A 13,792-nucleotide genomic window follows, 5' to 3' on the forward strand; every position below is an offset into this window, starting at 1 on the left:
AGGTAATACCCTGTAAATTAAAAGTGTGTTTCCATGGCGGGAACATTAAGAGGGACTGAATCCGATCTGCGTGTCAGAGATCTGAAGGCTGTTCTTTCTCACAAAAACTAATAAAAATGTATAAAATGCACCTGTGAGCGCTTTCATTTGTCTTGGGTGATTTTGTGTCTAATTAACTTTCCGGGTAACTGTGATAGCTAAGATCAGTGACAGCTAACTTGCAAATTTACCCAATTATTCTTTTTCACCAGAAACATTTTTATTTTACTAATGAGCCTCAAACTGACATTTATAATTCTCACAGTTACAGTTTAAGTGCACAGTGACACAGTGATATTACCTTTGCATTCCTGCAGCGAGGAAGTGAGGCGTTATAACTGGTACGCTGTTACAACAATAAATGTCCCATCAACAGCTGATGGGAACATTAATGGATCAAGCCTGGCTTTCTCGAGTTTAATACATCACAGAGTGTTTGAGACCGTTTTTTTTTTTTTCCAGAGAATTTCTGATTCTTCTGAGGCAACAACACTAAGCAGCACAGCGGTACCCCTTTTTACCTTCACACAGCTAATGGCAACTTATTTAGTCACAGTTTTATTTGCCACTGATTCATTTTTGTTACATTTGTATTTTAGAATATTTGAATGGAAACATATTTGAATACTACGTTAAATTACTGTTTTAATTAAAGAAGTGAATCACAGTGAACGACAACTGATGCTGGATTTTGGATACTTCTGACGAACCTGTGAGATACTCCTTGGTTTTTCTCATCTTGAATGGGAACTTCATCCACCTGTCAGCTAATGAAGCTCTTGGACAGGATCGGTTGTCTCCACTTGGAGCAGCATTTTTCTTTCCTTTTATTCCCAACACAAGACATCCAGTTTCTTAAAAAAAAAACACTTTGGAAGGTCATGGTTAGACACCACGGTGCCTAATTACAGCCCCTTTTCTTCAGTCCATTAGTCTTGTTGAATATTTAAACCTGTTTACCGATCCTACTGAGACCATAGGACACAGGCTGATACTGACTTACGAAACCTGGAGTGAAGACTGGAGCTGCACTGACTCAGCCTCCTCAGTTTAGTATCCTATTCTCCATTCCTCCATCTGATCTGTCAGAGCCGCTGTTGGCCCGCTGTTTCAACCTGTCCACCACCCCAGCATCCATCGGCAGGTTTCAGAGAGGTCTTTACTCACCACTCCTCAAATTTATATGTAACATACTAGCCAGGAGTGATGAGCTGTATTTAGCTACTGTTACATTTCTGTCAGGAAACTCCTTCCTTCTTTCAACTTCTTCTAGCTGACAGATGTGATGATTTCTATTATTTTCCAAATTTTGAAGAGCCCAAGCAGCTTTAGACAGCTTATCACAGACACTTTGTGCTGACTAATGGCTGCTTCTCAGATCAAACCCAACAGCTGCTGCTGAAGACGCTGTCTAACCACTAGGCTCCACTGCCGTGCCTCTCCCTGCAAGTGCCTCTCTGCCTTCCCTCCCTCACTGCAAGGCCTTTTCCCCTCTGGTTAATTATTGTCCTCATCGCTCTTCACCTCTTTCTCTCATTACCGTTACACTGCCTCCCTCTACATCTCTGTTTGTTCTCGATTGTCTCCTCCTTTCTGCTCTCTGAAAATCTCTGTCCCTCTCCAGGTCTTTTTAATTGGCATCAGTGGTGTTGTCTGGCCGTTTGTGCTGCCAGCAGACAGAGGGTGAAAAGGCCATTCTCGTTCTGTTGACAGCATGCCTCACTTTGTACTTTAGAGCCACCCAGCAGTACGCTGACTGTGTGGTTGTTTGAGCAGGGCTTTTTGGCAAAGATTACAATACCTGGGAAAAAAAAGTAAAATTTATAGCTGAACACTGGAGACACAGAGGCCTTTATGGTGCTGGAAACAACCCAAAGTGCTATAAAACACAAACTTTTTGCGGAGCTGTTAGAATAACGGCAGATTTTTTATTTTATTATTTTTTTGGGTTGGTCATTCCAAAGCAGCAAAATGCACAAATAGAGCTTCAAAAGTTTTCAGCTTCTTAGTTCTGACATATACATGGGTTCTTAGGCAAATGTCACGCACCAGACAGACTTCTTAAATTGTCTTAGTACAAATAGTGACTCCGCAAGTCATATTATGTTTCAGATTAATGATTTAAAAATATTACAAAATACCACCAATACCTCCTCCATGACTCGCTACCTTATCGTAGTGGAGGGGTTTGTGTGTCCCAGTGATCCCAGGGGATATGTTGTTGGGGGCTTTTGCCCCTGGTAGGGTCTCCCGAGGCAAATTGGTCCTGGCTGAGGGGTTAGATGAAGAGAGATTCACACCAACCTTATGAAAGACCAAAAAAACTAAAAAATAAATAATCAGGGGAACAGTTCATCCTGCCCAGGTTGGAGTTATTGGAGCCCTACTCTGGAGTCAGGCCTGGGGAGGGAGCTCAAGGCAAAAATGCCTGGTGACTAGGCTGTAGCCCGTGGGGCCAATCAGGCACAGCCAGTAGAGCTGACATAGGCCCATCCACCTGTAGGTGCAGCCCCCGCAGAAGGTACGACTGGGCTCGGGTGCAATTTGTGCTGGGCAGCTGCCACAGGGTGAGTGTCTCCTCTTAGGCTGCTGCCCCCCTGACCCAGACCTGGATAAGTGACACTGGATGGATGGATGGATGGATGGATTGCTCTTAATAGATAACTTTAGAGTTATGAAACACTCCTGTACAGTTTTATAATAAGGGCGGTTAGCTTCTGAGACCAAAACAGTTGTGTAGCAGGCTGAAAACATGTTTCTTTGTCAGACATATTAACATGGGAGTCTTACTTTTGGAGCCAGTCTCAGTCCCTTTCACAGTATTTTTCAGCCGTGAGTTTTCCACAGATGAGGTATAAGATAAAAATATCTGCAGGCATCTGAACAAAGATTTCTGGTAGCTGTTTAATCTAAATCGGAAAGCTGAATAGAAATCTTATGATAATTATTTTCACTAAAAAAGGGTGGTTAAAATGATGGATTAATGACTGAAAAATAAGTAGTTTAAGCCCTGTTATCATCAGTTTTAATTAATACATAATTAATAATCCATTTCAAAGGGACTGTGACCTTCATGTTGTGGTATTTAAAATCACTCTGTTTTTAATTCACTTCATGTTGTGGTGTGTGTTTGTGGTTTTATGTTGTACAAGGAATGTGAAGCTCTTTTCCGTGTACCTGTACAATGGATGGAAGGAGGTGCTGACAGGAGACGGGAGAAAGGGAAGAGGAAGGAAATGGAAATTAGCTCGTCTGCAGTGTCTACCTGTCGACAGGACATCTGACATCTCACTGCACCGCCATCCAGGACTTGAAACTACCCCTGTTACCTGTCTGAGCTCAGTGACACACTACACACAGATGCTGCTAAAACCTCAGAGGAAAGCGGGGAACAAGGACAGAAGGCCATTTAGGAAGCAGTTTGGAGGCTGAACACCTGATTTCACATGAGGGGATGAGGGAATGAGTTCTGATTACCTGTAGATAAAACATAAGATATTAGATTATTCTTCGCCGTTTTCATTTGTAGGTCTTCCAAGCTTTCATATCTTTTTAATACCTACAGGTGGCGCTCTTATCTATGGAAAGACCTTTACCTGTGATAGATCACACCAACATGGTTAATGAGCTTTGCATTTATAAGTAAGTGAAAAAATGCAAAGGATCTCATGGTTCTGGGATCTAATGGTTCTGATTGCTTCATCAGGTGGTGGTCCCCAGCTCGCACCGTAGGCCACCACCTGATCAAGCTGAGTGTGAAGCAGCCGGAATGAGAATTAGCACCTCCAAGTCTGAGGCCATGCCTCTCAGGCGGGAAAGACTGGAGTGTACACTCCAGGTTCAAGTATCTCAGGATCTTGTTCACGAGTGAGGGGAGAAGGGAGCGAGAGACTGATAGACGGGTTGGTGTGACACTGTCATTCGTGCTGATGAGAGAGCCGAGTGTGAAAGTGAAGCTGTCAGTTTAGTGTTAATCTACAGTCCTACCCTCACCTACAGTCATGAGCTCTGAGTAGTGACCAAAAGGACAAGATCGCAGATACAAGCGGTCAAAATAAATTTCCTCTGAAGGGTGTCTGACTGTCCCAGGGTGAGAAACTCAGTCATTCAGGAAGAGACAGTACCTAATCAAGTTATGTTTCACTTAAAAACAAGCAAAGAAAATATCTTCATAGCCTTAAAGCCCCTCCAGTTTCTGCATACGGGCCAAAGTGAGGACTAACGCTGGTCCACAAACATCTGAGAGTAAAAACAAAACTTAAGATGCCAGAGAGGGATTGCAGGAGGTTACTAATGAGACTTGTTAATTACTGCAACTTCATACAACGTTAATGGAAGCTGAAACTGTGTTTACTGCTTCCAGAAGTCTTTCCTGTGATTTTATGGAGTACCTGCTGCTCCACAGTTTGCTACAGCAGCATGATTCATATGAGGACCTACAAAGTGAGAGCTCTGGGCACATCTAAGACTGTGGCCCAACTTTATTAATCAGTCATAACTATTAACAGTCGCTGACAGAGAGATAGGTAAACTGGTAAATCATATTCTGTGCTTTTCAAGTCACAGAATATATGGTCATCTATCTATCTATTTAGAATGCAATGATTTGCAAATGTCATAAACCCATAATTCATGATACATGATTAGCAACATGTCTCAAAAAAACTGTTGACAGAGTAATTTTTGAAAGTGCTCCTCTGCAGCGATTAACATGACAGAATCTCTCACGAGCATCCAATATTAATTGCTGGCCTCGTCCTTGGTGCGCAGAGATTTCTCCAGATCCTTTTGACAATATTTCGTACTGTAAATGATGAGATATTCAAAGTATTTGCAGATTTACGTTAAGGAACATTATTCTGAAAGTATTCCACAATTTGAAGGAAGAGTTGTTTCCTGATTGATGAAGCTCTCCCCATCTTTCCTTCAAAGAAACTCTGCCTCTCTAATATTCTCTTTTTACACTCAGTCGTGTTTCGGTCCTGCTGCTAATGAACCTGATTCGTTTCAAAATGTTTCTCCACTTGTTTCTTTTTAGCGCCACTTCCTTTTCCAGCCTTTTTTGCCCACATCCCAACATTTCTGAGATGTGTTGCTGCCACCATATTCTTCATGAAGTTACAAAATGTCTCAATTTAAACATTTGATATGATTTCTATGTACTATTGTGAATAAAATATGCTTTAAGGTGATTTGCAAATAATTGCATCCTGATGGTGACTGCCACCAGGATTGGATGTTCACCATTACAACCATTAACTCTCTAATGAAACTAATGGAAACATATTTTATTCTATCATACGAAAAATGCAGCCAGGAAAATTCAGATTAAACCTGAAAAAAAAATGTTTAGAAAATCCAGAAATCATAAACTGAGCAGTAAGCAAATCCTGAATGATTGAAATATTCTCCTGAAGCATTTAGTGGGCACAGGTTGTTATACTGCATACAGATTTTAAATGGAACAGACACGCAGGCATATTTATCAAAGGAAATATGTTTGATCACAAACTCTAATGTGCCAAAAAAGCCCAAACAGACACCGGGGGTTCTGTTTCAATCTTCTGGTTAATTAAAAACACAGAGCGTAATTAGTTGAATAACAACTTTGAAATAAAGGAGATAATTTTAAGTGATTTGGAAGGTTTTTATTAAGCTGGGAGCTAAAAAAGTGGGGGAAAAAAAAGAAATCTGGCATTGAAAGTAGAGCTCTGAGGTTTCTGTATTGAGCCTTCAGCGAATGACACCAGCACTCGTCTCTGAATTACGCCGTTAACACTTGTCAGCTCAGTTAATTGGCTGAGACGCTGCCTGAATATTGATACTGGGAGCACGGGGAGCAATTAAAAAGGAAAGATAATTTAAAACAACAAAATACTGAACCTGTAATCACTTGGCACGAGCGGGGAAGTCAGTCTAAGTCGTAGCGCTGGAGATGTCAAGTGCTTTGTGACTGAACACAATCCCGGCTGCGGTGGAGGCTGCTGTCATTTTCTCTTTTCACCCCCACTCATTTCAATTTTACTTCCAGCAGAAAAAAAAAAAAAAAAGGACAGTTGCTGGAGAGAGGCGGCACCAAACACACTCAGCTTGTGTTTTTCTCCCTGATCCAAGTGATTTTCATCAGAACAAACACACAGGAAGGGGCTCTTTGACTTATCTGCCTTTTATTCTCTGTGCAGCCTTTACCCTCTACTGTGGCCTGACACGGTGAGAAAACATTTCCAGAGAGGCTGCAAAACTAAGTTCAATACTTTGGTGTTTTTGGCACCCTTTGATCCAAATGATGCTTTAAAAGAAGCTCATCTGCGCTGGTTTCAAAGGAACATTTAAATTAGGATGGGATTTTATGAACCAGGTCTGTATCAGTCTGGAGATTTGCCTGAATATATGAGCTCCAGCGTTTTCTCTGCTTATTTGCAGCTTTGCAGATCTCACAGCTCCAGAGAACCATCTCCAGTCAGAGGAAATATTATGATTTTTTTTTTTTTTCATTTGGTTTCTCTTTCCTGCCACAATCTCTGGTACACCAGTGGAACAAGCTTCTTTGCAAACTTTGTGCATTCACATTACAAGGTCAGCTTTTAATGTGAAGAGTTGAAAGAAACAGTTAAAAGAAATGAGTGGAGGTCTGAAAGCGTGGATCGCTTCAGATATGCTGATGTTGTGTGTAAAGAGTTGTCTTTTGTGAGGCAGCTGGACTGTTGTGATATTCATGAGCTTGCGTATGAGGCCGGCGCTCTGTGGTGTGTTTGAGGTGTGACGACAGTGATTTTTGGCTAAAGGAATGACCTAAACAGGTTGGCACAGAAGCTGCTATTACATGAGTCAAATCCTGTATAATAGATGGATGGTTTGAAAAGGAAAGCCTGAAAAATACCTTAAACCTGCAATCTTTTAAACGGGCACCAGAGGGCGACATTTCTGGTTGCAAAAGTCTTCAGGTCGTGTAGAAGTCTATGGGAAAATGGGCCTCAGCTCCCTCCCTCTGTGAGCTCAGTAGATCATTTCCTGTTGGCTTTACAGTCTCAGCCATTAGTTTCAGGTCCCACTGAATAGAACATTTAGCCCATTTTATAAATTACGGTCATTTTTAGAGTCAGAAATGAGGATCCTTTGCTCCTCACAACCAGTTCCAAAAGATTGCAGCAGCAAAAAAAACCTCACAGCTCACGCTTTCATAACCAGCGGGCTTATGGTGGCTACATCCATCTTTTATAATGTCTATGAACTGAAGGCACTTTGCAGTGAAGATGATGTTTTCTGCTGTCAGACTACACTTGTTGCTGTGTCATCTTCAGCACTCTCATATTGCATCATATAGCTCGTTGAGTTGATAGCTTAAAATGAGTCTAGGATGAGATAAGTGATAAATGGCAGGCGACTGGATAAAAGCCTTTAAGTAATTCCCCAAAATTCACAAATAAGCACTTGAAACAGCAAAAGTAATGGATAAACAGTTGACATTAAAGTCCATATCGTTATTCTTGAACTCTACTAGAGTAGCTTTACATGATTCACATCCCCACTCAGATCATCCAGGGTCTGAAACAAGCTGTTTAAGCTTCTCGCCATTTAAGGCCACTCTCCCTTTAAGCCATCTTGCTTCTGATTGGCCGCCCCTTGTAAACAGAAGGGCTGAAGAGGGTGACTGCCATCCGGAGGCTGCTCGATGCCACTCACTGACAGCTACTTCACCACAATCAAAACAAGTCTAAACATTGATCTAATGTTTTGACCCCTTCTATCAAAAACATGATTAAAATTTTCAGAAGAAACATGTTTACTCGAAGAAGTTCACATTTCTTCAGGGCCCCATTGATTCTGCACTATTTCACAAAACCAGAAGTCGAGACAGACGGCGTTCTCGGTTAGATCAGAATTTCACTGATGGAGAAATTTCATGTCACTTGCTCTGAATGTCTTGGTGTGACTTACCTCATTCACAAAAACCCAGTGACTGTCTTTGGAGGCCAGATTTGTTTCCACTGCCTGCAGACACACACAGAGAGAAGCAGAGAGACAGAGACGGGGTTAATAACAGGGACTGCCTGAAGCCGATTTCATCACACGCTGCTTCTCAGAGCCTGACGCAGCATTTTATCACACTTCAGGTTCAGTAGCCGGATCTTCCAGCGTGGCCTCAGAGGACAAGCTGCTGTACCAAAACCACAGCTGCTTTGTCTGCCTTTGTTCTCGCTTGTGTCACTGCGGTGTGCCGGTTGGAAAAGTTCAAATCAGCCTCCTCCTCCGTTGCCGCTGTTTCCGTGACGGCTTGTCCTGCCAAAATGTCGAGGCAACAAAGGCTTTTGAGAGAGCGAGTGGTTTGCACTTATCAAAGCCCCCGGAGTTCGCCTGGTCCTCTGCCACCGTGTGATAATCCTAATAACACGCAGCATCCTACAGATGATACCCAAGCACGCAGCTGATAGTATAAAGTGGAGCAGAGCTTAGAATGGGATAAGTTCTGCGGGTCAGTCTTCACCCAGCTGGAAAGTTTACACATTTTATTATCCACAGGGAGAGGAACTAATAATGCAAATGCCCCTGAAATATAACTGAACTGTGAAGCTATTTCAAGTAATGCAGCTAGTATGAAAAAAAAAAAAAGCTATCATGAATAAATGCTTACTTTAAATTACTTTAAAATACCCATAATGCTCATTTCAATGCAATAATTATATTCTTGGACTTCTTGCTTCATGATTCACAGTTAAAAAAAAAAAAAAACCTTATTTATCCCTTATTGACCCTTTATCTCACATTCACACTTTGCTCTACTGAAGACGATTAAACAGCAAAATGTATTATTTCAGAGGTGAAAGTTTTATAGAGGCAGGGATGTGTTTGTGTGCATGCCCACACAGTACTGCATGCCAGCATATGGTCTGAGCACAGAGCCATGTGGGCGTAGTTGTGCCTTCTGGCTCCATGTTTCGAAGCAGCATTGTTAAACCATCTCACACAGTCATTATCTAATGATCTAAAGTGTATGAAGTCAAAAATAATATTTCATAATGATAATAGGATAAACGAGAAGGAGGAACATCTGGTCTGATTGAACACACACAAACGTACAGTACATCCTGAGCCATCAGAAAAATGTAATTATGCTACAGAATGAAAAATGAAGCGAGAGCACTCCAGTTTTTTTTTTTTTATCCTTAGTGACAAAAAACAAAAATGTCAGTTTGTCCTTTGGGTGTTTGCAGAGGAAAGATTGTGTTTTCTTTCACACCTGGATGGAGAGGAGGTACTCATAGCTTTCAAAACGATGAGCGTGAAACGTTGCGTAGTCTCAATCTCGGTTAAGTAGCTGGAAGGGATTGACCACCAAACACAGCCCGCCAATTTCGGCCACTCAAAAGATCCGCTGCTAGCGCTGTCTCACTAGCATTGCTGCTAGTGTGACAGCGCTGCCCCACTGAACCTCTCACATCCAATCAAGTTTGAAGTATAGATAGATAATAGAATTTATGCATCACTTATAGCCCTATTCTCAGGAGTTGAAGAAAGCTGCACTGATCCAGAATGACATTTTTAGTGCAGATGTCTGTAAGTTGTGGTCGCGGTACTTCAGCATCTAGCTAGCGCTACAGAAGAGGAGCAAAAATTAAGGGAGTTACTTTTTTAAAGGCGGCCGGTAATTTCAAATGCAACGCTTCTAACTGCTTGACAAATATGCGCAAACACACAAACTGTTTGCGTGCAGTTTGTCACACAGTGCGTCTGCGAGCTGAAGGAACAGCTGCTGTAGAGAAAAGTGATAAACTGGAAAATGAAAGCTTACATGTCCTCATTTTTAAAATCAGATATTGGAACTGTGTGTGACGTGAAGTTATGCTTTTTCATGTTGTGAAACATCCTGCGAAAGAAACTGAAGTACACTTCGAAGGTTGCATGAAAATACAGCAGTTTAGTGCAGGTTAAACAGGTTAGTGTGCTGTACTGTGGTGAGTTTACAGTAAAGCTCTGTGCTGTATTAGGAACAGCAAGAGCCCACGATGGAAGCAGCAATGAAAAGCAACAACACAGAAAACTTTGCACACAAATGTGTATTTAAGAGCTGCAGCTCCATGTAGTTCACACAGCAGTTTACAACAGTAAATATCCCCCTAAAACAACAAACGAAAATAAAGTACATGAAAGAAAACTTGATTCTTACTCAAGTCTGTAAATGAATGTCTGCTAGCAGATTGTAAGGTAAAGACCCTACAATAACACAGAGAAACCCCAATAATCAAATGACCCCTTATCATCCACCTCTTTTTCCAACCAAAAACAAGTCTAAGATTTTTACTTATGTCACAAAACATCAGACAGTTCTGTTTTCTAGCCGGGGACATCCACACAGCTCAGCTGATCACAGCCTGGACACAAAGTCATGATTGTGAGCTGTGATTCTTTTCCCCACGTGGAGCCACTACATCCGAGCTTAGGGTTTCCCCACCTGCCGAATCCCACTTTAACCCCTGACTGTACTCATTTTTCTGTTTAGATAAGGACAAAAAAAGATTGCATTCCCATGTACTAATATTATTTTATTATTAATACGGAACAAAGTTCAGTTAGCTTTGCACAAAAATAGCTGATTCAAATGTCCTTCAAAGAGCTCTCTGTACATTTGCCACTCAAAGAAGACTTTGAATTGAGACACATCTGCACCTCAGACTGCATACTTCCATATTCACACTCGCTGTTTTGAAGTATGGCTGCATGAATGAAGACCTGGATGGTGTGAATTTGGTGTGTGGGATGCTTTATATTCTTTCTCAGTCATTGCCTTTAGCAAACGTGTCCCAGAGTGTGGGTTGCAGCCCCCTGGTAGGCCATGAAGGTACTGCAGGTGGGCTGCAAGAAGTGAAACATTTTTTTTTAAAGCTTTTTGTTTTTAAATAGTGAAACTTCGGTTTAAATCACACACACACACGCACACACACACACACACACATACAGCTGTTAATGAAACAGTCACTTCAAAAAGGAATTCATGGAAACAGGAAGCAGGAAATACTTCATATTTGTCCATGTGATGACAGGGTTGGGAACTACATATTTAACTTGCCATGGTAAACAGTAACAAATTATCATTTAAAATGACTTAATCTGTGTTTGTAGCCTGTAATGGTGAGTTATTTATTAGAAGCATGAATGACAGGTTTTAATTCTGGCAAAATTGTAAACACACTATGCTAATGCTAATATGTTTGCATGCTTGCAGGTAGCTTTTTAAAATCCTGTTCCTGACTGCAGGTGGAGCTGATGCCTGAAGCTTCCTCGGTTTCAGACCTTTTTCACTTGTCACCGCGCCAGAACAGGTAAAGCTAATTTCACTTCCAGTGGCTCAGCTCCATGAAGCTAACTGTAAGGCATGACGATGAGCCAGCAAGCCTGAAACTAGCTCAGTGCCAAACCTGCGTGCATGCTGGATTCCTGTCATAGCTCTGAGGCACACCTGAGTATAACAGAGCCATCATTCATGTTATTAGTAACACACTTGTGTGGTATCATGGATTTATAGACAGCATTTTACAGATATCATCTAATCTCATGGCAGACTGTGAACAGCAACAAACTGTGTCCAGCCGTGACTTTGGGAACGCATACCTGTGATGAGGAATTTTAAACAAAGTTTTTCATAATATTCTTTGAAAAAGACACTGGAATGCAGCCAAAACGCTGGTGGAGTCGGTATAAAAACCTGTGTTTACGATATTACAACACTGAGTACATTCACATCACACACGCTGAACACAAGTGTATTCCCACACAGCATTCGGCCATGAATATCAGTTTGTGTCACGTCTTTGCTCCGTGTCCTCGGGGCTCGGCCTGACAGATGTTTTCTAACAGGTTCCGCATTCAGCTTCCAGATCAACAAACACTGACACACTCGTGCAGCTCCACACAAGTAAAAACCTCGAGGATAAACAGCTCCTGAACTGCATGTCCACAGAGCTAACACATGCAGACATTTTTTTTTTTTAGAAGTGTTTATTTTATTTTATTTTTTTCACATCTTTGTGCACTTATGAGGACATACACCAGTCATGCATAAGATTAATATGCAAAGTGAAAACATTGATCGTCACCTTGAGTTCTGCCTTTCATGTGGCTGCAACCATGCATACCTGTCAGTGCAACAGCACGCCCTCAGCAACTCATTGCACACCACCACACTGTAGATACTACTCAGTAATAGCTTGAGATGCCTAAGGCATTTAAAAAAACAAACAAAAAAACAGATCCAAATCTAACTGAGTCAGAACAAGCCCTAGCGTTGCGTTCCAACTCTGCAATGTACTCAAACAAACCACTGCCAGTGTCCCTGTTCCAGACACCACAGAACACCCCCAGAGGCCACAGTTAGAATTGTCATGAATAATGCTCACATTCACATCTACGGCCAATTTAGAATCAGTAACCTGACACACATGTTTTTGGACTGTGCGAGAAAGCCAGAGTACCAGGAGAGAACCCACACAGGACACAGAACACAGGAACTCCACACAGATAGAACCCAGCTGTCCAGTGGATTCAGACCAAGGACCTTCTTGCTCTGAAGTGATTGTGCCAACCACCCCTCAGACTGGATTCACTTCAGAGTGTTTGGAGCAGTCTGAAGCCTGAGCATTAGGCTCACTAGGAGTACTCATTTGTTGAAGCCATGGACATGTTTAATATGAACATCCACCACTGGAACGAGTGATAAATGACAGGAAATAAGGAAAGCCATAATAGGTCCACTTTTTGGGTTAAATTTAGGATAAGACCTATAGAGTAAAACTCCAAAGAGTGAATGAGAAGTCAATATAATGCTCTTTAAAGTCATGGAAGCATGTCTGTGTGTGTGTGTGTGTACATGATGTCAGGTTAACCTATAGTAAAGGCCACAGCCCTGTTCTCATAACACACTCCACATGACATCTCCCACTTGGAGATGTCACCATAACCTTTAATGGGCCTGGATAGAGTGCAAGTGTATCACACACACTTGAACATGACACACCTGAGACAGTCTCAATCCTCCCATCTAACGCTGTTCTTCCTCGCTGCTGTTATTTTGACTCGAGCTCTGAGTCCTTACTCTCTGACTTCCTGCTCTATCATTAAAATGCAGCCTGCATTGCCCTCTGGTTTATTTTCTGCTACTGTGGGCACAGAAATTGGTTATCAACAACAATTACCCGTCAACCCTGAAGGTAAAAACATGTATATTGTAGCTTTTAATGATCAGTGTAGGTGAAGAGGGGAGCTTGCAGAAACAAGATGAAGCAAAGGCTGAAAAGAAAATAAGAGAATAAAAATGTATTGAGTGGAATTAATTCACAATATAAGAACTGGCAGAACATGCTGACCTTGTTATTCCCGACAGACTCACCATCCACTGTGCATATAATTGCATTATCCAAAATGTTTTTTACATCAATCTTACTATTTTTTAGTAGCTGTCTTCAGTGAGTTTGGCTGCTGTTCAGAAACAGCGCGTTTATGCTTTTAAGTCAGGAGAGTCTGGAGGAGTCACTGCAAACATCTCAGAATCAACAGATCAATCAAACAATATTGAGGCTGCTAATCTGACCAACTCAGAGCAGTTCTGGTTAGAACTGTTGCTTTACAGTTTTAAAGTTGTGCTTATATTCTACCACAAAAGTTTTTTCTGCATCCCTGAGGCCAAATAATTGGGTTTTAAACATTTCTTTACTCATGAAGCATTTGTGGAAACTATTTTGGGGAACTTTTTTTTTAATTC

General features: G+C 41.5%; 1 protein-coding gene across 1 annotated transcript in view; it reads right to left on the reverse strand.

Moving 5' to 3' along the window:
• grid1b (glutamate receptor, ionotropic, delta 1b) overlaps positions 1-13,792 on the reverse strand; it is a 687,574-nt gene that overhangs the window by 110,224 nt on the left and 563,558 nt on the right. The window contains exon 5 of the mRNA XM_030755811.1: positions 7,978-8,031. Within this exon, the coding sequence (XP_030611671.1) occupies positions 7,978-8,031 (54 nt within the window). The remainder of the gene's footprint in view (positions 1-7,977; positions 8,032-13,792) is intronic.

This window comes from Archocentrus centrarchus, chromosome 19, assembly GCF_007364275.1.
Source record: "Archocentrus centrarchus isolate MPI-CPG fArcCen1 chromosome 19, fArcCen1, whole genome shotgun sequence".
Classification (NCBI taxonomy): Eukaryota; Metazoa; Chordata; class Actinopteri; order Cichliformes; family Cichlidae; genus Archocentrus; species Archocentrus centrarchus.